Below are 26,707 nucleotides of genomic sequence, written 5' to 3' on the forward strand. Positions count from 1 at the left end.
TTAAGCATGCTTGGATTCACAGTGGACATCCAACAATCACTGTGCAGATTGAAATTCTTGTCTTCTAGGAGACAATTTAGTGCTTCATGGATAGAAAGTTCATCATATCTGCGCTATCCAATTGACAGATCATTGGTTGGGATTAAGTTGTCAGTCAACATTGAAGATCTTTTGCAGATACTGAATGGGTTTCATGGTGAAGACTTGAGTATTCCATGGTGGATTCACATGTTTTATATGGAGGCGGGGTAGGGTGTGTACACCAACTTAAACAATATATAAGGCAAATGGAAAACAATCTCTTTATGCTCTTCTACAAGGCAGGGCTCATACACCAAATTGATGTCTTCCTCGAGGATGACTTTAAAGCTCCCCTTACCTTTTACCTTGTTTACTGCACTATCTGATCAAATAAATACATGAATTAATAATAGAGATGACAATACATACTAGATACCAGATTAAAATATATCTTTATTTGCACATGAGTTATTATAGAAGAGACCAGAGATGGTCAGCCAAGGATTAGAGTCGATCCGACTAGATCATACTACCCAATAGGAACACAACCATTAATTAATCGACGATTATGAGTTTAGAACTACCCAAAGTTGACAAACAATTAATACATAGCTGGATAACCAATATTATCAAAACATAATAATAGGTGTTATACACTGATTACAACCTTTAAAAATACATCAACAAACATTATAGAAGGTGGGATGAAATCCTGCCTCTCACTAAAACATGTTTCAACAAAGCCTTATATAGTTGTACTTGATCCATTCCTCTATGGGTTGTCTAGTTTCAAGTCTCTTGTGCCAATTGGTGTAGCTTATCTACAGTTCCCATTAATTCACCCTGTATGAACACAATGTAAACAGTCTCTAGGTTTGTTAATCAATTCTGGAATATCTAATGCAAATTTCTTGAAATTTTTGAGAAGACCACGAGTACATGCAACTAATATTAATTATTAAACTGTAACCCTTGTAGGAGATTCAGATAATACATTAGATAATAGTTATACAGTTTGATTCCAGAAACCTTAGATAATACAGTACACTGCAGACTAGACAATTTGCAATCAAAAACTAATATCGAACTCTAGTGCTTTTAGGAAATATCATAAAACCTTTGAATTTTATATTCTGCCCTGCCTTGGTCTATATTTAGCTTTCAATGTTGAGTAAGTTTGGCCTTAATGCATCTACGGGAGCAGTCATCTCCATAGGTTGAGTATCCACCAAAGATTTGATTTGAGCTGTATGTCAATCAAGTGTGACCAAATAATAGAATGCAGGTTTAAGCACATTTGTAACAAGGTTCTTCCTCATTTCTGTGTTGGCAAAGCTGGTAATTTTCCAGCAGAGGCCAAATGGTGCATAAGGGGGCAAATTCAAAAGATTATGCCATTTCTGGTGCTAATTTCTCCACAGGTTTGAGCATTAAAAAAAGGCTGATCCAAATTATATGTTTCCAATTGAGTGTGACCAAACAACAGAAAGTAGGTTGAAGCATACCCATCCCCTTATTTGTGTTGCCAAAGTCAATCAATTTCCAGCAGAGACCAAACGGTTCATAAGGAAGCAAATTTAAAAGATTTTGCCTTTACTGGACCAACCTTTCTCCACAGATTGGCTATCCAACCAAGGTTGAGATGATTGAAATGGCTTCAATTGAGTTTGACCAAATAATAGAATGTAGATTTAAGCATGCTTGCAACAATGCCCTTTCCCTTTTTTTGTTGCAGAGTTGGGTCAATTTCTAGTTCAGGGCAAATGGCTCATAAGAGATCAAATTCAAAAGATTTTGCCTTGCTTGCAGAATCTGATTCAAGGGAGTCCATTGCTAGTCAATGGGGCAAGTGATCTAGATTCTGAGTCTCAAGTTGTACCATCTTTCTCTTTTGTGACAAGTCTTTCCTTTGCATCAAACTCTACTAGTGGTTCCAACTTTTTCTTTACCATTCTCTTCTCTTTGAAAATCAAATTTGGTACCAATTTCAACTCTTGCACAGTTCTGATCCTGGCAGATTCTGCCTTTGCACCAATAGTAGTTGTGACAACTCCTGATTGGCACCTCTGCCAATGCAATATCTGATCGCACCAAACATCAACCCCAGGATTTGGAGTCATAAGTTTTTTGCACAAAGTGATGTTAAGACAAATCTAGTCTATGCTAAACCATTTTGTCTTTGTAAGATGTCTTTAGTCACATATCTAGTCACAATTTTAGTTTCTGGGATCAAACCCACCACAGGCAAAAATTGAGGATTTTCAGCAATAGGACATATCCATGCCATATCCTTTTGGCAAGTAGGGGAGCCTAGCTATCTAGTGTTGGATGACATGGTGACAATGGCTACTCATGTGTTTACTTGAGGCAGATCCAAACACTTGTGGTTTAATATTGCTAGAAGCTGTTGTTGCAATACAGATGCACTTGGAGGAAATACACACTATAGCAGATGCAAGTGACAAATCATGACATATTGCAACTTTTCAAAGTGTCCCTGTTGTGAGGGATTGATCAGTAGGTCAGACTCTATAGTTGCAGGACTCAAGTCATGTAGATTCATTTCTGCTCTCATAAGAGGGTGGAAGCTAGATCTCACTAGTAGCACCTGATGTACCAGATTGATGCAGTTGTGTCAGAATTTTTGATTTGAGTTTCTAGTGGTGGTGGCATTCTAGAGCATGTACAGGTTAATAACTGTTCTTTAATCCTTTCAAATAGATCAGTCAATATAACATTGTAACAATATGCTAGAGCACATGTTTCAGGGAGGTTGGAGTACAAACATGCATCCAACTTTATTGTATAATGTTTTTTTGAATTGATAATACAATACTAAAATATCTCAGAGAGTACATTAAAAGTTGCTGTTCAAGATGATACCCAGAGCCAAATCAGTAGAGACACTGTCTCAGTTCAGAAGTACATAACAGTGTAGGGAGAAGCATAATCAATTACGTCCAAGCTGAATATCAAATACTACCAAAAAGGAGAAGAAAATCATTGTTACTGGCAGACATTGCCACATACGTTCTGTAGAGACAAAAGTAATGGGGTACTGTCACTGCATGATGCAACATTGGAGAGCCACTGTCACAAATCATAGCACTGTCAAAAAGAATATATTGCTGGCACTGCATTAGTCGTTACTGAAGTACCAAAAACGGAGTAAACATTTAATAAGAACTTCAAACAAAACTTTCACTGTATTCATGTCATTCCACCCTATAGGTGGCTCAATAGTAGAGATGTCTTCATTGGATCTCACAATTTCAGGTAAGAAATCATCATCAACTGGTACACTATCCTTATACTCATCCTCAAAGCCTAGGTCCTTCAAGAGAGTGTCCTGTTACTTTTTATTGTACTGCTTTTGGAATTCAAGGTAGTTCCTTAGAAACTCTTCATTACCTTTCCTTGACTCTGGCCAATAACTGGCATATTTGATTTCTGACCTGTTGACAATGGTGTGACCAAGATCTCTCAGCTCTTGGAACCTCTTCCTGGAAATTTCAAGCATAATAGTAACCTGCATTGAAACAATATTGAATATGAGTCTTCTAGAAGACTCAGTAGCCTTTCTCTTCTGGCCTTGATACCATTCTTCATTCCTATATTTCCACAAAAGCCAAAGAATCTCAACTGATAAAAAAAGCCAAAAACGATTATATTTATTGTATTATTCAATTCTATTATTGGCTGGTTATATCCACCAATGGCTTCTGCAGCTTATTTTAGGGGATTCTGGTGTAAATATCATTGAAGATTTTTGGAACCTATCTCAGGCTCATCTTATTTATTCTTTGTTGCTATAACACTGTCATTTATTCTCTCCGTGTTAGTCTTCATGGTGCATTTTGCAGTTCCTTCAGTTTTGTGATAAGGACAATTTAAAATCTGTTTTGTTTCCTTTTATCCTTTGATCGAATATTATGCACATGGCAAATTTTTATTATCAATGTATTAACATGGATGAATTAGCAGTTTGGTAGCGGCCGTGTCTTATGGACTTGCTTCAATGGCTATGGTTTTCATTAATAAGGCAGTTCTCATGGAGTATCCTTATTCAATGACTCTTCTTACCCTGCAGGTGAAACATAGTTTTCAGAATAAATTCCCCCAAAATATTATAATTTTCACTTGGCATTTAAAAAAATAGAGCAGCCCTTTTCCTTTTGAATAGCCTACAACTTATTCAATTTTTGATATTTCTAGTGGCGGTGTTGCAGCAATTGGTAACAGGTTTACTTATAAAATTTGGTCGTGTCTTTGGCTTTACTAAAGCCCGTGAAGTGGACCTGGTTACAGCAAAGAAGCTACTCCCTCTCTCACTTTTCTACAATGCGAATGTAGCATTTGCTTTGGCAAGTTTGAAAGGGGTTAATATTCCCATGTACATTGCCTTGAAAAGGCTTACTCCCTTAGCTGTTCTGATTGCAGGATATTTCTATGGGAAAGGAAAACCGACTATGCAGGTATGTATAATAAGCTATTCATTTTTATTTTTTTTGAATGTGGATGTATTACAAAGAAGTATTTCAATTGTTGTTGTTTCTAGATTTCAACAATGGGGAAAGTTCTCTCCGTGTCTGATTTTTGAATATTTACTTTCGCATTGTAGACATTATGTTCTTGATTGGGCAACATGGGCATAAAATTTCTAATCACAAGTCATGACGATCCTTATCATAATTGTGTCATAATTGTGTGTGCTGTGATGTGTGAGCTAAAATACAAATGTTTGATATTTTATAAGTTGACTGCGGCAATGCACAGAGAGTAGTTAATCACTAGCAGAAGACATCAACTGAGAGAAAAATATTGGAATGCTAGACAGAGCCAGAACATAGAATATATAGTTTCTTTTCTGTCATAATAGGCACAATGACTGTGATGGTGCTGCAAACTAATGCATAAATTTCTTGCTTTGTGCAACTGTGATGATAAAAACTGAACAAAGTTAAATAGAATGTAAGAATTAAGACGTGAGAAGATTTTGGTAACTGAATGAATAAACTCTCTTAATTCTTGAAGTTGAATCCCTCATCAAATACAAATTGATCGATGAGTCTAGTGTCAAATTACTTAGCTCAAAGGGAAAATGTGCAATACTAGCTGATTAGGGCCTGGAAAGCTTGCCTTCCTCACTAAACTTATTGAAAAAATGGAAGTGGACCCAGAAATAGATCACAAATTACTTAATACGTGGAGGGAACATGATGGTTGGTGGACAACCATCCACATTAAATTAAATTTTGGTACCTGATTACATCATTATTTTTTGCATGCATGCTTACCTAATCCTATAAACTATAATCTAAAGCCCTCGAACTACCTGTACACATCAACATCGTCTACATTTATTATTTGTTTGAGCCAAATTTTTGCAAACAATATTTATGTGAAATTTATCTTGTAGCTAGGATTTCATTAGAGTTTGAAAATGATTCCAAAAATGTCAGAGAAATCATTTGGTTTAAATGGAAATATTTTGTATTCTCATTGTTGATGGATGCTTGACTTGTAATATTTTTTAAGCTTATATGATTGTATTTGAACAAAAAACATGTGTAATTTTAGTATTGAATTCCTTTAAAATGTTTCCCATTGATATTATGTTTAATTTTATTATTTTTAGCTCTTTTGCATAGTCGAGTGCCTTTGCTAGAACATCAAAGTTGACCATATTTAGAATTTCCAGCTTTGGCAAACCCTGTATTTCTCCGGACGCACACGAACTATCCAAATTTTAAAAATCATTCTTCAATTGTTACTCCTTGTTGATCTCTATAGCTTCAATAAAATTGTAGTTAGATGGAAATACTTCATAGTCCTACATTTTCTAGTGAAATAGATATGAAGGAAATTTGTTTCATTTTCTGAATATGATTGCAATTCCAAAATTCCTTTATTGTTCCAACTCCATTGGACCTTATTCTTGTTTAGTGTCTAAATTTGAGGACTCTGAGAAAGCTACTTCCTCACTTATTGCTTGGTTCTTCAAATCGGTTGTGTATATCCGTTTTTTTTTTCAATCGAGAGTTTGTTCTTTGATTCCTAGGTGGTGCACCCATTAGTTGAAAAGTTAGGGGCTAGATGTTTGTCTTGTGCAAACTTCTCCAACAGTCTTCTAGAAGTACATTCACTCCAAACCTGCCATTAACAATTGTATAGTGAGATTTCTTCCAAGAATCTCCATGTCCACCACTGTTGGTTTCTTTGCCATGTTAACCGTCAATAACATGGGATCAACCACTTGGTCTCCCAACAATGGAGGTTCGGTTATTGAGTGTTCATTCTCTTTAGGTTTTAAATGGGTTGTAGCAGGCATTGTCTCATTCTTCCCAAGAATAGCATTAGTCATAGCATTATAGAGTTCAAGAATACTTTGGAATATATCCACTACTTTAATTGGTACAATAATTTGAATTTCTTGCTTTGCAATACTTTTGTCAAACTGTAATTCACTTTTTATTGTACTTTCATTTGCATTTAAGTGGCAACGTTTGTTAACCATTCCATGCTCCACTTTGGCTCTTGCTTCACAAAGTCTTTCTTTTTTTGACGTGGGTCCAAATACACAACCTTCTTTACTTGAGTTTGAGTAATGACTAATACTTCCTTATGGCTCTCTACAACAATAAATTCAATGCTAGCCTATTTCTTTGGACATTCAACATCTTCATGGTCTCTACGTCCACACCATTTGTTCAATAATCATGCTATGATATTGTTTCTATGGTAGTCTCTCACAAAATGTCCTTATTTCTGACGTTGTTAGCATTGTATGATAGGATATCCTTTAATTCTTTCATCATTTGCATCATATTCCTTCTTAGTGCTTTTATTATATTAGATTCATCATTGCTACTCCCTTTCGAACTATCATTCTAATTAGTTTTTCTTTTAGTTCGAGTGGACATTTTGTCTTTGCTCTTGATATCCATTCCCTTTCTATGGGCTTGTACATATGATGAGGGCAATACGTCCTTCATTTTTTCCTTAACAAAAGAATCAAGCCTTCAATAAACCATCTTTTTTTCAACCCATTAGTAGGTTATTTTTCTAATCAGACAAGCAATTTCCTGAGCCTACGATTATAAGCTCTCACATTTTCATGTTTTCCTTGTTTTTTCTTATAAATCTCAGCTACAATTTCATTGTCATCTTGCAACAACATGAACTCTTCTTCAAAGGCTTTCTTCAACCTATCCTACGTGCTTCTGGAAGTTGGTTTCAGTTTGACATTCCAATCAATGATTATACCCTTTGAAGTTGTTGGAAATTAGCGTAGCCAATACATTCTATCATCTTGGTTGTTTGTTGTCCATATTGTTTCATAGGTCTTGCAATGCTTCATTGGATCCTTTGATTCATTACTTGTGAATTTAGGTAATTTTTGCCTCTCAATGCTAGGGCTTGATGGTGGAGTCACCATCTTTTTCTTCTAATGTAACCCCAGTTGTTGGAACTTGCTCACTAGAGAGTTTTGACTTGAATGTTTTGGTGCTTCTCTTGCACTCTTGGACATGTGAGAATCCTCAACTCATTCTACAACTTTAGTGTTCCGTACACTCATATTACCTTCAAGTTCCCTTTTATTTACCTTAGCCGTGGAGTTTTTTCCTTGGTTTTTTCAATTAACAATTCTTTGATGCGTCAAAGGTTGTTCTTGCACATTTATCTTTCCCCATCTATAAAGGAAGCTTTAGACTCTAGCTCCCAACTTCCTTTGTCCAAAGGGAGTTGTCTTACTTTTTCTACTTGGTTTGACAAATCAACCCACACTTCACTTGGTAGTGGTAGGTATCTACCTATCTCCTCCCACTTTGCCTTATATTTCTTTTGTAGTGTGAATACCATGGTTTCTATTTTCCCAACTACAACTTTGACTCTCGCCTTACCTTCTACTTCTTTCTTGGAATAGACTTCGACATAGGATTTAAATGACTGGGCTTTTTTCAATTTCTTCTCTTAATCATCTCCTCCATTGTCTCTGTTGTATGATTCACAAGGATTGTCTTATCTCTTGATCCTAACCACCATGTTGGGGTCTCTTCCTGTCTTTATTAGGTTCAAGGCATGGGCATATTAAATTAGGCTTGTCTTCTTTAAGGCAATGATGCCAAAAGTTTACTGTTCTATCTGATAAAACTACTTTTTGAATTAATGATAGGAATAGAAATACATAGCATATAGAGGAGTAAAAGTACATCTTTATTCACACATGAAGTTATTATAGAAATAGATTAGAGATGGACAGCTAAGGATGAGGCTATTTTTTTTGATTATGCTAAGGCCATTTAAATGAGTTGTCTCATATAACTACTCGAAAATCAACAAATACTTAATATATGGCCAAATACACCATATTAGCAAAACATAATAAAGGCATTGTAATGTTGACTACATAGGTGCCCCACAATTGTCTTGGGGATGACTAGCTGTCCCTATAGCCCAATTTTACACCCACTGGGAAAAACAGAAAACTTAAAAAAAATTGGAGGGGGTCCAAAAGGATAGATCCCCAACCCCTTTACATTAACCCTAAGCCTAAAACAACTTCAATGACAAGTAAAAGTAGAAAACAAACTTATTTTTGCCATTTTCCAATCAGTAAAAAAGAAGACTAAGAGAAAGAACATCGGGGATAAGAGAAGTGAACAACAAAAGGAAGAAAGCAACAGAGCATCAAATTTATGCCATTTGAGGTAAGCTTACTATCCATTATTCATTTTCTCCAATTTCTTTGAATTTATTTTTTGAAAGCTCGAGACATTTGAGGGTTTCTTGCTCAATTTTTGCACTTGCAATTTGTGTTTTGAAATTTCAGTAGAAAAACAACTAGTAATAATGAGGCTAGTGAGGGTGAAGAGGTTCAAATTTAACAAAGAAGTCGTAGAAGTATTGTTGGGGGTTCTTCCAGGAGTGGGATTGTTGTAGACATTGTGAGTTCAAGTAATTCATTTGATGCCCATTTGAACTCCTCAAAAACTATGCAGAAGACCTATTTAATCGAAATAAACCTCATTTACAATTTGCAACAACCATAGACAATTGCAATAAATGGCCCAATTTTACATTCACTAAAAAAACACAGAATTTTAAAAAAAATGGAGTGGGTCCAAAAAGATGGACCCCCAACCACTTTACACTAACCTTGAATGTAAAACAACCCCAATGACAACTAAAAGTAGAAAACAAACTCATATTGCCATTTACCAATCAGTAAAAAAGAAGACTAAGAGAAAGAATAACAGTGAGAAGAGAAGAGAACAACAATAGGAAGGAAGCAAGAGAGCATCAAATTCATGCCATTTGAGGTAAGCTTACTATCCATTTTTCATTTTCTCAAATTTCTTTGAACTTTTTTTTGAATTTTTTTTTGAAAACTTCAAAAAATTAAGGAGGGTTTCTTGTTTTATGTTTGCACTTGCAATTTGCGTTTTGAAATTTCAGTAGAAAAACAATGAGTATTAGTGAGGGTGGTGAGGGTGAAGAGGTTCAAATTTAAAAAAGGAGTCATAGAAGTATTGTTAGGGGTTCTTCTAGGAGTGGGAGTGTTGACGAGTTCAAGTAATTCATTTGATACCCTTTTGAACTCCTCAAAAACAATACAAAAGACCTATTTAATCCAAGAAAAACAATTGGAAGGCGAATACAATATGGATATGTGATTTGTGCAACAAAGACTATAGGGGCAACTATATGAGTTTATTCTCATCTTTTTTGCATAAGTAGACAAGGGATAAAAGGTTGTGAAAAACTAACTCTACTTGAGAAATCTAAGGTGACTAAGTTGCATAGGGAGGAGGAAAGAGATAAGAGAATGCCAATAGATACTATGCAGCCTGTTTTGTTGTTGTCCACCCAATTGAAAGATGTAATTATTGTTGGTCCCTCATTTGCCCCTTGGAGAAAATAAGCTATGCAGCACTCCATTTGATAGAGAATATTCTAAGGCGAGAATGTCGATAGAGGAAATGAGACAACCTTGGATAAGGGATGGCTGCCCTATCATCATGGATGGGTGGACTGATATTAAACATTCAATGCCTATCAATATCATTAACACATGTTTAGCTAACTATTATTCTCATAGAGCTATTAATTGTTCAAGGAAGAGGAAGAATGAAAATTTCCAATTTCAAATTTTGAAGGATGACATAGAAGAGCTTGGGCCCTCTATTTTTTTACAAATGGTGATGACTTAGATTGTGTATGTAAGTTAGCTAGCTTTATAATAGAGGGTTCTTACAAGCACATTTTTTGAACCTTAGGTTTTGAGCAATACATTGAAAGACAATGGGAAGATCGATAGGTTGAAGGCAGAAGCTAGAGATGTATGGACATTCATTTGCAACCATTCCATCTCGCTTTGTTTAGGAATTTTTTTGAGGAAGGAATTCTTCAGGCATGCGGATGCTAAATATGCCAACTACATTGTTTTAGATAGGATGCTTGAGGTATAAGAGCTTCTATAATTGCTAATGGTTAATTTAGAGTGGAGTAGATGGCTAGAGGCAAGCACAGCTGAAGGAAAAAGTGTGAAACAAAAGATCCTTGGCAATGATTTATGATCTATAGTGAAGTAAGAAATTGTTGATTTTATTATTACATTTAAAAAAAAGTTAATTTATTAATGTTGCTAACTTGTAAACTATTTTCATTCTCTGGAATAGCTTTCTCCCTTTGTCATCCGAGTATTGAAATTTTTAAAATTTTAATTTTCATAACTTGTTTGCAATTGTAGATATGTTTGCTTCTTCATCTTACCTATTGTGTGAGTCATAAGTTATGTTGATATAGATTCCTAGCCTTGGAGGGATTTATGAGACATTTGATACAATGCTTGGGTAGATGAAGCAAGCCATTCATAGTAGGGATCCTACTTTCAAATTTAATGACAAGCACATTCAGCCCATTGTGATGCTAGTGGAACACCCCGTTTCATATGGAAATCTATGCTCTAAATCCCAAATGGTATAATAGCTAGGCTTGGGAGAGTGCCCGCCTTTCATGATGAAGAGGTGAAATAAGGGCTCATGAAGGCCCTTTGGAAAATGTATATTGATGGAGAGTCTACTTTACTTTGCACACAATGGTTAGCCTTTGTCAATTTTCGTGGTCTAGCATTCAACAAATTCTAGGCAAGGACAGATAGTGCTACATTAGCTCAAACCGACCCTATTGGATAGTGGATGTGGCATGTTTTTGATTAAGAAGGCAGCAAGAATGAGGGTGCTGACCCTTAATACAACAGCCCGAAGGCAGTAAGAGGGACAACGAAACAAGGGAGAAAACCCCCAAAAAATATAGTTGGATAGGACAAAAGAAAAAACTTGTCAAAGCAACAACAACCCAGAACCCCACTCAAGGAGGGGGGGAGACACCCGAACCTTGACAAGGAGGGGTTTGGGGGAGGGGAGAAGACTTCCCCTTCCGCCTGCGACAAACCACAGTCCGGGCAATATTGTCATTAGGACCATCAAAAGAGAGATCAAGTGGGGAGGACCCCGCCATAACACAATCAGAGGCGCCAGTAGAGTGCTGCTGCAGAATAGCAGCAGGCTGCTGTAGAGGAACAACATCAGGAGAAGATTCAGTAGGAGTAGAATGGAGCTGCAAAACAGGAGCAACAGGAGTTGAATCCTTAGGGACGGCAATAGCAGCAGCATCAGCGGTAGTGAGAGGCACATCATCCCGGGAGGAGGTCTCATCCTCCAGAGAGGAGTCAACAGAATCAGAAGCATGGATAGTCAAGTGATCAATTTTAGCATCCTTCCACCAAGTAGCGGCACCTTTGTGACGCGGAAGAGAGCAATCCGAAGCTAAATGACCCGTAGGATGTACTAGAGTTGATGATACTTGGCACTTGTCTCTTTTCATAGGTGGTCAGTTCCTCTATTGTAGAGAGGGATTGGTCTACATATAGTTTCATTCAGCTGCTCAAGAGGAACAACCTTGCCTCTTGATGAACAAAAAAGTTGGTGGACATGCATAGTGTCTTGTGGCTTCGGGTTTCTTATTCTTTTCAATATTGTTAGACTTCAGCCACATTTTGGGATATTGAACTTGAAGATGCCATACATGTTGATGAGGAGGCATAAGAGGGATTGGTCAGGGTCCATTGGATGAGATAGCCCCTCATTGTGGTAGTGACTTAGACTTAAGAGTCTGATTTTGATGTGGTGTCAGTAGATCCTAACTAGGGACAGCTGCATATTTTGTATGTTTTTTTCATTTTGTAATTGAAACTTGTGCCTCTGGGATGCAACTGACCAAAGGTGTATTTTTTAAGTATTGGTTGATCTTGAATAATATATAAGATATCTGATCTGCGGTCCATTCTTGAATCTCTACCTTCTACGTATAGTTCCAATGCATTATCTCTTTGTAGGTTTATCTTTTTATTTTCCAAAGTAGGATTTTTTAGGATTTTCTCTGTGTGATTAATGTAGAGTTGAGACACTGTGTATCATAGAGAAGGGATGCATATAAATATTTCATTTTTTGTAGAGAAGTTGAACATTCTACCCTCATTGTGCTTAGCATGCTTGTAATCAGCAGTCCTAAGGGTCTTTTTGTCTTCATTTGTTGATAAGGGTATTGCTTCTTTCCTTAATATTTTGTGACCAATACAAAATTGCCACCAGAGGAATGCCTGCAGTGATGATGTACAAGAAACTTGCTTCTCATGCTAGTGATAGGATTTTCCAGGGGAATCAGTAAACCATGAACAAGAAGGGCAACAGAATAATAGCCAGGTCTTGGATCTGCTCGTATGCTATTATCAGACTTGAATAATGATTTGGGCATTTATTTCAAGAGTTAAAACATAGGGATTTATCTGTCAGAGTGAGTTGTAAGGAAAACAATTGTTGTCGTCAATGTTTAAGCCAGTGCTTTATAGAATAGAGAGTGTTCCTTTAGACAATGTTCTTATTCATGTTATCTTGGCCCATTGCACTCTGATTTGTACTGAGGATGTGTTGCATTTGAGCTGGATATTGGAATCTTTTACACTGTATGAAATATGTCTTTTGAATTAACAAGTGCTTATTGTTTATCTTAGAAATTACTTTAATATATATGTATATATATATATATATATATATATATATATATATATATATGTATGTATGTATGTATGTATATAGTGTTGAACCTCCTGAGCTCCATGACTCCAAAAAGTGAATTTATCAGAAAATTCTTTAAATCAAATGCAAGGAAAACAGTAGCGAATTATAAATGTAGCATAGATGTTGCTTTTGTATTCCTTATTAAGAAGAAACAAGGAAATAGATAAATTGCAAACCAAATTGCTTTGCAGTAGTTTAATATCCTAGGGATGATACATGTGACAAGAGAATGTTATAATTCATGTCATAAACAGGTTTATTGAAAATAAAGTCATTTTGTCATTGAGGGATTTTTGGACATATTGTTAATTGCAGGTCTCACTATCGGTTATCTTGACAGCTGTCGGTGTGATCATTGCAGCCTTGGGAGATTTTTCATTTGATGTTCTTGGATATTCCTTGGCACTTACTTCAGTTTTTTTTCAGGTTTTTCTCCAAACTACCATTCTAAATTCTCTGGTGGTAGAATACATTTGTGCATGTATATTTTGATAATTCTTTGTGCAACTAGGGAAAACATACATGGGTGTGCCTCACCATTAAATTTATGTAATTGTGCCTATGAACTAAAATCTTGTCAATGGAAATTTCAGTGATTTAACTGTCTTTGACAACTACTAATTACAACTATTGGATTGTAGACAGCATATTTGATATTAGTTGAAAGGTCAGCTGCAGAGGATGGGCTTTCATCAGTTGAGCTAATGTTCTATAATTCTTTTCTTTCACTTCCATTTTTGGTGTTCCTAATAATAATGACAGGAGAAATATCTCTTGCTACATCTTTACTACTTGAAAAGGTCAGTTATTACATCCATGTTTGTTCACTTCCTTTGCAGATTTAGATTAGTGGTGTCTGTAATTTGATCTTGAAATTCTTTTGCAAGCTTTGCCAATTATGTCTTTCCTTGTAAATTTTTGTATTCCATGTACATATGAAGGTTGACTTTGTTCATTTGGGGGCTATTGCATGATGTTGGGCTTATCTTATTTGTAAATGTGTTTCATTTATTCCAAATTTGTTAGATAACATTGTTGAAGTGCTCCAGTTAATGTATTTTTTTCAGAATTAAAAAAACTTTCTTTTTAAAGTTTTACAGATCTTAGATGCTGATAAGTGATAACTATATGCCACTATATAATACTGGGCTGCTTTTTCACTGTTGTGGGCATCGGCAAGAAAAAAAATCCTTATTGGCACCCAAGAGGATTTCAGATTAAAGACATGTTCAAATTTTCATTTATATTCTTTCTTTGTCCAAAGCATGCACCTACAAATTATCATATATTTATTAATAATGTCTAAAGTATGATTTCTGGCAAGAAAAAGTTTAGCTCTTCAGTGCCAGTTTATACAATAATGACATGGGATGTCAATCTCTGGTGGTTCTCCATGGTATGCAATAACATGTTTCTGGGAGGATTTGATTAACTAAAACAAGTTTGAATTTAGAGCATACTTAAGTTAGAGAAGCTGGTTTTAAGCCAAAAGAGCATACTTTATGTGACCAAGGTTGCAGTGCATGTGAGTATGTGTTAGCTTAGTGGAATGAATCTATCATTGGGCTAGGATGCTTTTTGAACTTGTATTACTTGCTCCCTTGTTCACTTTAGTTCAAGAAGGCCACTGTTTAGGAAAAGGTTTCAGTTAGATCTGAGCATGTTCCATAGATTGTTCTCTTTTGTCTTACAGGTGGATATTGTTCTCTTGTGTTTCAAGTCTCTCTTTCCATTCAGTATTGTTATTTATATATTCCTCGTTCTCATAGAAGTTATTCATATCTTCTCGATCTAAACCAGAATGCAATTTAGGTGAATGGGAGCTTAAAGGAATCACTTACTTGGGAATGTTATTTATATCTTCTCCAGTACTTTCGAAAGTAATTTATATCTTCCCTGTCTAAACAGATTTTATTTTGGGAACGATCAATTTCTAATAAAAACTGAAAGCTCTGAAATGATGCAATCTGTCATAAAGACAAAATACAGGGAGGTGCTTCGTTTCTCTGTCCTGTGGATTAAAATGATTTAAGATGCTTCGAAATGACAGCTCCTTCCAAAGGCTTGTAGCCATACAACAGATATGATATAACCTAAACATAATCTCTATCTTTTGTTGAAATACCTAAACTACTAAATGTACATACTGCGGAAATTAAGAAATTATAATCCCAAACTTGAGTATCTTGAACATCATCAAAGCAACAGACAGGCACATCTTTCTTTCCAAAGCACATGAGTTGATCATAGTGGATTGGGTTGTGATATTTGTGGTCTGTATTCATCTCATTGTTACAAGACTCGGACCCGCCTTGGACTTGGCAAGCTGATTTTTGACTCAGACTCGGTCTCAGTGCCCAGAATTGGTAAATTGTAAAACCCAAGAAAAAATTTGTTTCATGCACCCTTCAATAAATAAACCTTGAAGACACAAAAAACTCATCAAATAGAAGTTACTTTGATCACATACACAAATATATGTCAATTACGTAAGTATAAACACAAATATAGGTCTTGGATAATGATGTAGCCATGATATTTTCTTGCATGCTAGTGATTGGTGTGTATATTCAAGTGAGAAAGTTATTATTAAAGTTTTCTTGAAGCCTTTAAGATCGCATGTTTTGTTGTCAAGCTCATTAACATTGAGGAATGTGAAAGATGCCAAGTACTGATTGAAGCAACCTGATCTAATTTTCTGATTCTGTTTTCTTTGGCCAGCGGTAGGGGATTTGGTTTTATATGTTTATTTTTTGAAGTTTTATGCTTTTTTGTGTTTTTTGTAATATATGCCTTGGGGATTTGGCAATGCAAATGAATAACAAGGATAAAACATAAACAATTAACTGCAAACAAATTTTCAGATTGACCGATTTATTAACAGCAACTAACAAATGTCAATAAATAATGAAATTCAACAATGACATGCCAAAATTGGCCTACCAGGAGTCCAACACCTTGCCTGGAGGGCTTCTTTATTGACTTAATTGAATCCAGATGCTGCTATAGGAACTTCCAAGGTGTTCCAACTGCTCCTTGAAGTTTTATTCTCCTTAATAATAATTATCAAAAACAAATCTTGCACGGATAGATCAAACTGCTGTTGTTTCCCTCAGGCCCCCAGGAGACTTCACTGAAATTGGTCAATTTTCCCCACTGATTTTCTCATATCTCTCTCCAAGGTCATCATAAGCCTGAAAGAATGATTTATTTCTTTATTCCTAATGCTGACAATGAATTTTGCACAAAAGAACCAAATGTAAACCCTCCAATTTATTTTCTATGGATTCCCAGGCAAGATAGGTGGTACGGCTGGCCTAGGAATAGTACGGCTGGCATAGATGTGCTATTTCTTGCTGAAGAAACCTAACCAAGTGCTCAGATTTGATCTTCCCTGTTAGTCTTGCAATCTGATTCACAAATCTGCACAAATTGACCCTCAATTGGCTTGAAATTTGTCTTTTTTGAGTGTTGAAGTAGGAATATTGGCTGGGGTATCATCCAACCTGCCTCAACCAAGGGTTTTCATCCTCAATTTGGGCCTCCAAGCTGCTGTGTCTGCTATGGCAGATTGTTGCAGAGAGAAAATGAAGAAAATAATCACCAAAACATCCTCTATAATGATTCCCAAATCCACACTTATGCCTTCAACCCCTAATTTGAACCCCTAAAGGCATCAAAAGAAGATTCCAATGGAATCTTTTCTCTCCCCATAAGTTCGATGGGTATGAGGGTCAGCCCATCATTAAAATTTGACCACCTTTTTAAATTACTTTTTACCTAGAAAGATGTGCCAAGGGGAAATTATAAAGTTTTATTAAAACATCTTTTAAATTAACTTTTTCTATTTTTAGAAAAAGTGAGTTTTATAACTTTTTATTATAAAGTTATATTATTAAGTCCACCAAAGCAAGAAAATGACCAAGTGTGGGTTCCCTTTGGCTAACCAAACATCTCCAAACACTGAACATTCACCTGTGGAGATGGGAGACAGGTGAATTTATGCATCTAGAGAAGCGGGGACATTACAGTCCTCCCTTCCGGGGATTGCTTGTCCTCAAGCAACTGAAGAACTGGATGCTACAAAATAGCTTCTCCTTCCCAAGTGGCATCCTCTATGGGTAAATCCTTCCATCTAACCAAGTATTTCCTGATCACTCTATTTCTCAAATTCCTCTCACGCATATCCAAGATCTCAACTGGAACCATAACCAACTTCCCCTCCTCATCCAAGGGTGGTAACGCTGAAGAAGTCACTGTGCCTTGTCTAATTGCCTTGTTGAGGCAAGACACATGGAAGACGTTATGAATCTTTCTCTTTGGTAGTAGCTCAATCTCATATGCCACTTCCCCAACTCTCCTCAATACATCGTACGGTCCATAAAATTGGGGCTTGAGCTTGTCTGCCCCACTCATCTTCAAAGAACTCTACCGGCAAGGTTGGAGGCATAGGAACACCATATCTCCAACCTCAAATGACCTCTCAATCCTATGGCGATCAACATATAGCTTTTGTTGATTCTGGGCTTGCTGAATGTTCTCCTTAAGTGCTTTAAGAATGTCTTGGCTCTCTTGAAGCCAATCCTGTGCCAATGGTGCTCTACTATCTCCAAGTGCCAAATCCATAAATGTCATAGCATCATAACCATATAGAGCACATAAATGAGACATGTCAATAGACATATGATGTGTCATGTTGTAGCAAAACTCTCCTAAATACAACCAACGAACCCATGTACGTTGTTGTCCTGACACATAGTTGCTTAAATACCCCTCAATCCACTTATTCACAATGTTAGTCTGACCATTAGTTTGAGGGTGGTAACTGGTGCTGGGAGTCAACTCTGTGCCAGTGAGTCTAAACAATTCCTGCCAAAAAGAACTCATGAACCTGCTGTCACGGTCATTGACAATGGTCTTTGGAAGACCATGGAGCCGAAATACCTCTCTGAAAAATAGATCAGCAACCTGTGAAGCTGTATAATCTGCTGCTATGAGAAAGAAACAGGCATATTTTGTCAACTTGTCCACAACTACATATATGCAATCTTTCCCTTGTACCTTGGGAAGACAAGTGATGAAATCCATCGAAATTCCTGTCCATTTTTGCTCCGGAATGGGTAATGGTTGTAGTAGACCAGCAGGGGATGTATTTTCAATTTTATTTTGTTGGAATGTAATACACTCCCGTACATGCTGTAAAACATCATCTTTAAGGCCCTTCCAGGAGAACCTCTCTCTAATCTGCCTGTAAGTCTTGCCATACCCCTGGTGTCCTGCTACTGGTGTGTCATGGTAAACATGTAAAATCTGATTTTTCAGTTTAGATTCCGGAACCAATATATTCTTCCCTTATAGAAAATCACATCATCCATAACCGTGTATCTATCATCCTGAATGATCCCATCCATAATTTCACAAGCATGCTGACTTTTGGAATATTCTACCAAAAGTTGAGATTTCCAATCAGTTGAAATCTCAGTCAATGAACAAAGAGCAACAATAGATGGCTTCCTAGATAATGCACCAGCAACAACATTCTTTTTCCCCTTGACATATTCAATGTCAAAATCATACGCTTGGGTCTTACTGACCCATTTTTGTTGCCTCTCATTGAGATCCTTTTGTTCTAAAAAGTATTTAAGGCTGTTATGATCAAATTTAACAATTAATTTCCTTCCAACTAAGTACTATTTGAATCTTGTGAGTGCATGCATAATAGCCAACATTTCTTTATCATATGTAGAGTATAATTTTTCATTATCTTTCAGTTTTCTACTCTCATATATAATAGGATGATGATTTTGCATAAGTACTGCACCCACACCTTCTCCTGAAGCATCACATTCAAGCACAAAAGGTTGGGTGAAATCAAGAAGTGCCAACACAGGACAAGTGCTCATCACCTGCTTAAGCCTATCAAATACCTCCTATGCCTCCTAAGTCCATCTGAAAGCCCCCTTCCTGGTGAGATCTGTCAAAGGTGCTGCAAGCTGAGAATATCCTCTAACAAACCTCCTGTAATAAGCACATAGCCCAAGAAAACCACGCAACTCTAAGATGTTCCTGGGAGGTGGTCAGTCAAGAATGGCTTGGATCTTTTCCTGATGTACCTTGACTCCATCCACACCTATCACATGACCCAAGTATAAAATCTTTGTGAGCCCAAATTCACATTTGGACATCTTAGCATACAATGACTGAGATTCCATAATGCTCAACACCTCATCTAAGTGCCTCAGATGTTCCTCCCATGATCTGTTGTAAATCAAGATATCATCAAAAAATACCAACACAAATTTACGCAGATGCTTATTAAATATGTGGTTTGTGCATGGCTGAAATGTAGTTGGGGCATTAGTGAGAATGAAAGGCATCACTAAGAACTCATAGTGACTGTAATGTCACCTGAAAGCTGTCTTGTGAATGTCCGACTCTCGTACCTTAATCTGATGATACCCCGATCGAAGATCAATCTTCGAAAAATAAGTTGCACCATGAAGCTCATCCAATAGCTCATCAATGTGTGGAATGGGATACTGGTTCTTAATGGTTTTCTTGATGAGTGCATGGTTTTCAATACACATGCGTAGGGTCCCATCCTTCTTCTTCACCAGCACTACTGAAGAAGCAAAGGGACTAGAACTCGGTCTAATGAATCCCATGTCTAGAAGTTCTTTGATGGTCTTCTCTATCTCGTCTTTGTAGGCCTTAGGATGGTGGTAGGGAGTGGTCATGACTGGCTTCACTCCTTTTTCTAACTCTATCACATGCTCAAAGCCTCTATCAGGCGGTACACCAGGTGGTATATCACCAAACACCGCCCCATGGTCATCTAAAATCTGCCGAATATCTATGTGATAAGTTTTGCCATCCTGAGATGAAGGTGCCTTAGATGAGATAAAGCACTGTGTAGCCCAAAGGATGGCTCGGTACCTGATAATAGTCTCCATCTTGCGTGAAGAAACCTCCTTGGGGCCTCCATCTGACAATGCCCCCAATATTCTCTTCTTACCATCAGCTAGAAACTCCAATTGCATCCTGCGGTGATCAATGACATATCTGCCAATTCCCTGTAACCACTGCATACCAATAACTGCATCATAATTTTCTAATGGCAAGACATAAAAGTCATCTGTCAATGTATAGCCTCCCATCTGGACACTGAGCTGAGGAATCCTCGTGGTACATCCTAACACTGCACCATTTGCAACTTTCACTTTGAATCCTGAAAATTCCTCTGTCTACAGGCCACGTTTCTCTACCAGGTGCTGATCGATAAAATTATGGGTTGCTCCAGTGTGTACTAAACACAGTACACGCTGCCCCTAATAGTTCCCTTCAGTCTGAAAGTGTGGAACATGGGATAGCTCGAGAGTGTGTCCATAGTGACATTGGTCGTAGCCTGTGCATCCGTAGGATCAAGCTCTATCTGTGGTGGCTCAATATGCACTCCCTCATCATCAGTGTCCTATATATGCTCATCCTCCACGTCTGAGCTCACCTTAATGACATGGGCTTTGCCTTTGCCAAGGCATTTGTGACCTGGTTCCCAAGGTTTGTTGCAAGTAAAAAACAGTTTCTTTCTCCTCAATTCATTTCTAGACTCTTGATCAATCTTAGGAGAATATGTGTTCCCCTTCTGTGGATTAAAAGACCTTTGGAAGGGTTTGGAGTTCCAGGAAAGTTTTTGTTTTGCTGAAAAGTGGAGGGTGGAGGTGTGGTGTCCAAGTCCAAATTAAGCTGTATATTGGGCATCTCAGGCACCATCACTTCTATATGCTGAAATTCATTAATATAAGACTCCACATGTCTCGACTGTTTCAGGAGAGCTAAATTCCTGTAGTAAAGTTCCACATCTTTCCTTTCAAACCTGGCAAACGGTCTTTCTGTAAATTCTGTGTATGAATGAATAAGGGCATGATTCTGAGTGACCAATCCATGGTGCCACCAATCATATGCAACACCTTCCAAATGTAGGACAACAGACTGAATGGCTTCATTTTCAGCCATGGGTTTCAAAGACAAATATATGTCGAGCTTATGGACCCACGCTCGTGCACTAATGGAGCCACTGCCATCAAAAGTGGATAAAGTCATCTTATTAGTAGCTTTCTTCAAATCATTATTCCACTGCTGTTTGGGTCCTCTGTCATTCTGTCCCCTCATAGAATCACGACATTGCATACAATATTGATGCAAGGGAAATGCATCTCTGACATGTGCTGGAAGTCGAGCCCACTCATCGCTGGCAGCCATAACTATATCCTGGAAAGTTATTCCATTTTGTGGATCAGCCAATGGTGGTTCATCTCTAGGAGTGAATCGAGGGAGCATAGGCCTATTAGTTGTCCTCGTATGGGTCTTGTCTCTCCGTGGTGAGATGGATGCACTTCCCAGGGAAGATGGAGTCCTACTGCTGCCACGACTCCCTGCAGCTGAAATTGTCCTACTATGGCTTTTTCACCTTCCCCTTTGATTTCCCAAATCCATCCTATCTAGTGTGTCTTGTAACCTGTTAATAACTTGGACAATTCTTGGCTGCGATTCAGCCAAACTCCTCATGATCTCATCAGGATTGAGTGGGTTTGTCTTTCCTATTTGGGAGGGCTCGTGTCCTTTTGGAATATCACCCATAGTAGTCTCTAATGGTGGTTTAGTAACAAAGTTCAAATCCACCCGAGGTCTCCTGCGTTTGTAAAATCTGTAGGTACCAAATCTGCCCCAATGCATAGAATTCCTCCGATGACCCTCAGGCTGGTAGGATCATTGCTGTGATACCACTGAAAGATGCCAAGTACTGATTAAAGCAATCTGATCTAATTTTCTGATTCTGATTTCTTTGGCCAGCGGTAGGAGATTTGATTTTATATGTTTGTTTTTTGAAGTTTTATGTTTTTTTTGTGTTTTTTGTAATACATGCCTTAGGGATTTGGTAATGCAAATGAATAACAAGGATAAAACATAAAAAATTAACTGGAAACAAATTTTTAGATTGATCGATTTATTAACAGCAACTAACAAATGTCAATAAATAATGAAATTCAACAATGACATGCCAAAATTGGCCTACCAGGAGTCCAACGCCATGCCTAGAGGGCTTCTTTATTGACTTAATTGAATCCAGATGCTACTACAGGAACTTCCAAGGTGTTCTAACTGCTCCTTGAAGTTTTATTCTCCTAAATAATAATTATCAAAAACAAATCTTTCACGGATAGATCAAACTGCTGCTGTTTCCCTCAGCTCCCCAGGAGACTTCATTGAAATTGGTCAATTTTCCCCACTGATTTGTTCATATCTCTCTCCAAGGTTATCATAAGCTTGAAAGAATGATTTATATCCTTATTCCTTGTAATGTCCCCTTTTTGGGACATTAGGAAATCCATTTAAATAATTAAGTTTAAGTTGTCAAAACATAAAACTTTAAAGACACCTTAAATTAATTATTTATTAAAGCTAATTAAATTGACTTTAATGTCAACATCAAATTATAAAATAAAGTCACTTTACTATTAAAGGGGAATACCAAGAGACGGGAAGGGGAAATTGAAGAGTCATAGGGTTGTGCTTTAAAAGAACATTGAGAGGCTCATTCGGTTTATGCTTGGATATATGTTTGGAGTTTGTTTCTTGGAGAGTTTCTAGGAAGCTCTAGTTTGTTCAGTAGGTTTGAGGACGCAAACCCTCGAGCTTGGAGGTAGGGGATGGATACCTATTGTCAGTTGGAGTTATCATTCAGGTGGCTCACTTTGTGTTTCAGGTTTTATTTACTGATTGACCAATCCGACTATTAATGTTGTGGCTGAGATTGGTAATTTCTGCTGTTGTTCTACTAAGGATTTTAATGCATTGTTGATTTCTAATTTCAGAACTATAATTAGTCTGAAATAAATGAATTTCAGTTTAATTTGATGGTGTATTGAAAAACGATTGCATGCAAACTGTTGTTTAAATTTTCGGTGGGTCATTTGATTAAAATCTGGAAAAAATCCTAGGGGGATATTTCAGTGGTATCAGAGTTGGTTCTCCTGCTAGCCTGTGAAGAAGACAAATTTGCAGTAATAATATAAATTGCAGTTCTGAGTTCGATATTTTGGACATCACCGTATAGCTTATGGGTAGAAAGAATTAATAAAGAATGTTGCCTCAATAAATTGTGGTTCTCTTGATTCAATGGAGATACTAAGGGTTATTAAATCTAAAGTCAGGAGTGAAATAAATGAATTTTTAATATATCTGCGTGATTGAGCTTAATATTTCCTGTACATATCTTTAATATCTACGGTGAAGCATTTAGGTTTTGGTTGTGTTGTGACGTTTTCACACATCGCCCCATTGCAAATGGGGACCCCCTTCTTTTTAGGCCCTCCCAGTCTTTTGGCTTGCGTTTTTGTGGTCTTTTCGCAACAGTCTCGTCAATCTCTCTGCTTTGCAAGTGTTTGGGGGTCATATTGATTAAATCTGCTTTTTGTTTGAGCGAATTCGGCTAAGTCTAGGACTCATTTTGTGAATTTTAGGGTTTTTGCCTTTTGTCCTAGATTTTAGGGGTTTCTATTAGGGTTTTGGAAAAACTGAACATACAACTGGAATCAGGACCCTTCAAGGAACCTCCCAGTAAAATTTGAGCCAAAACGGAGCAACTTTCTATTTTTAGAAAGTTCCTATTTTTTAGGGATTTTACTGAGTTCCGGATTGGTCTAATTTTGCCAAAAATTAAACTTACTATTTTTAGTAAGTTTCTATTTTTAGTAAGTGCTTTTCTGACCTATTTTGCCCAAACCTTGACATTTTGAAACACTTACTATTTGGGAAAATCTATTTTTGGCAGGATCTTCACAGGAAAACACTGAAAGCTGAATATCTCTAAAGACGCTGAAGACTGAACGTTCCTGAAGACCATTTCTAAATCCGGAAGAGTCAGAAGGCAGATAATTTGGGTCAAAAAATGGTTAAGTTTGGAACTTCTATTCCAGAAGAGGAAAGCATGCAAAATCATCCAAGTCCAGAAATTCACATCAATCCACCAATGTCATCCTGATCCGAAAATGGCCTGAAATTTGACTAAGTCTGAAAATTTGGAAGATGTTCCAAAATCCAGAATTTGCATTATGATTCCTATGGACCTGAAACCACTCTCAAACATCCTGACAATATATATGAAATATAACTTAAAGTATAAGAAAGGACCTTTCTTATACTTAAATGTTATATTTCATATATATATCCTGATGAAGAGCCTGAAATGATGGAAAAATCCATGAATCCATGAACATGGTGAAAATGCGCCCAAGACTGGGTTGGGGCGCTGAATTGAAGATGCCATTCACAAGTGCAATAATCCACCTCTCCATGGACAGAGCCAAAATGTGCCCAAGTCAGGGTTGGGGCGCTAAAACCAAGAATGAATTCACAAGTGCAATAATCCACCTCTCCATGGACAGAGCCAAAATGCGCCCAAGTCAGGGTTGGGGCGCTAAAACCAAGAATGAATTCACAAGTGCAATAATCCACCTCTCCATGGACAGAGCCAAAATGCGCCCAAGTCTGGGCTGGGGTGCTGAATCCAAGAAGTCATTCACAGAGAGAAAATTCATGAATCCTTGGCGTGGTAAAAAAAATTTCGTCCAAGCAAAGAATTTAAAATTTTGCCTAGGGCACGGAATCCAAGGAGTCGAGGAGGAATAAAAAAAAAATTCCCCTCAGGCAAATTTTTGAATCTGCTATTTTTAGACACCGAATCTTGACAGAGTGGAGAAAATTTCATAGATTCGGAATTGTGGCAGAATTCTCCATCCAATGAGCTGACTCCTAAATTTTAGGAGGATCCCTAAAATAGGGATGTTGAAAAGGAGACATGGACAATTCACAAAGTAATGGAAATTCCTTCCTTTTGGACATAATTCTAGGAAAGATAAAAATTGACTAAGTAATGGAAATTCCTTCCTTCAGGACATAATTCTAGGAAAGATGAAAAATTGACTAAGTGTTGGAAATTCCTCCCTTCATGACAAAGTTCCTGAAAAGGTGAAAGTTTGGCTAAGTTTTGGAAATTCCTTCCTTCACGACAAAATTCTTGGAAATGTGAAAATTTGGCTAAGTGTTGGAAATTCCTTCCTTCAGGACAGAATTCCAGGAAAGATGAAAATTTGGCTAAGTATTGGAAATTCCTTCCTTCGGGACAACATTCCAAGCAAGGAAGAAATACACCCAAGGATGAATTGAACATAAAATTTCTGAGGCAAGGAAGGAATTAGGGATGAACTGAACAAGAAATTTCCCCCCAGGGAAAAATTTGAAAAATCCATTCTCGAGCATCAAATCACATCCAAATTTCAAAAGTTTTATAGATTTGGATTTGTGGGAGAATTTTCTCTCTCCTGGACCGCGGAACCCTAATTTGGAAATTTTCCTAAAAAATAGGAAATGTGCAGAATTGATGAAAAAACCTTCTTTGAGCAAGGAAAGTTGAAGAGACTTCAGGAAAACTCTTCCTGAAACGAATTTTCCCTCTCCAACAATTCCAGATGTGCAGGAGCGGATATATGATGGCGGGGTCCACTTGCATGGCGAGGATCTATTGAACACGTGGCAGTAGAGTGGCGCATTCATTATCGGAATTTTTGACCAAATGGCGACCTGGTCATTGCATGTTGAATTTATGGCAGATTCCTTTTGCATGGAGCCACCGCATGTGGAAATGATGGATCATTTATGACATAATGGGGTGATTTTTGCATGGATGAATATTCAACGCATGTTGGGCGAATTTGAAGGAGGTGGTGCATTTAATGCGCAATGGATGCTATTTTGGATACTTTTGAATTAATTGTATATGGGCATGATGGGTTATTAATTGGAGATTCCCACCTTGTTGCATCTTGAGTGGAGAATCTTTTAGGGAAAACCCTAATTAGGGTTTTGCATGTAGCCAGGGCTTGAAGCCTATATAAGGGGTGACCCCCCTCATTTGTAAAAGGGAGGGAGCTTTGTCTGAAATTGTTGCGATAAGTTTTGAGATAATAACAGTGAAACATTGTTCTCTGATGGTGTCCACTTAAATTATTTTTTCAAAGCTTGCATGGTTTCACCTTCCTCACTTAGAGTAGAAGTAGTATAGTGCTTTGATTTCAATGGAGAATGTAATGGTGTTTGATGAATTTCCATGGTTCATACTTTTTGCATCTTGCTGATTGTAAGTTGCAGCGTAAAGTTAGCCTAAGCCACTAAACTTGTGCTAAGTTCGGTTGTGGACAGTTGTTTGGATTGCGCCGTTTTGGGTATTCAAATGCACTTTCTCGATTTGAAAATCCTTCAATATCCTCAGAAGATTGCACCGGTTCTTGCAGAGTTGTAGTTGAACTTGGCGAAACAGAGGGCATTTCAAATCTGGCATTGGTTGAAATTTGTCCACCAGAGCACTATTCATTGTTACCATTGCCCTTAGGAGTAGATTTAGATCCTTCTGAACCCTTTCCCTTTTCTTTTAGTTCATTTTAGTCCATTCGAAGCAATAGCATCGCAGAATTGCCATATCCGATGAT

The 26,707-nt window shown here is 37.3% G+C and overlaps 1 protein-coding gene across 1 annotated transcript in view; it reads left to right on the plus strand.

Annotated features, from left to right (window-relative positions):
* LOC131062471 (UDP-galactose/UDP-glucose transporter 7) overlaps positions 1-26,707 on the plus strand; it is a 58,840-nt gene that overhangs the window by 17,143 nt on the left and 14,990 nt on the right. The window contains exons 2-5 of the mRNA XM_057996132.2: positions 4,006-4,111; positions 4,251-4,496; positions 13,479-13,589; positions 13,805-13,963. Of these exons, the coding sequence (XP_057852115.1) occupies positions 4,006-4,111; positions 4,251-4,496; positions 13,479-13,589; positions 13,805-13,963 (622 nt within the window). The remainder of the gene's footprint in view (positions 1-4,005; positions 4,112-4,250; positions 4,497-13,478; positions 13,590-13,804; positions 13,964-26,707) is intronic.

The sequence above is a fragment of the Cryptomeria japonica genome, chromosome 5 (assembly GCF_030272615.1).
Source record: "Cryptomeria japonica chromosome 5, Sugi_1.0, whole genome shotgun sequence".
NCBI lineage: Eukaryota > Viridiplantae > Streptophyta > Pinopsida > Cupressales > Cupressaceae > Cryptomeria > Cryptomeria japonica.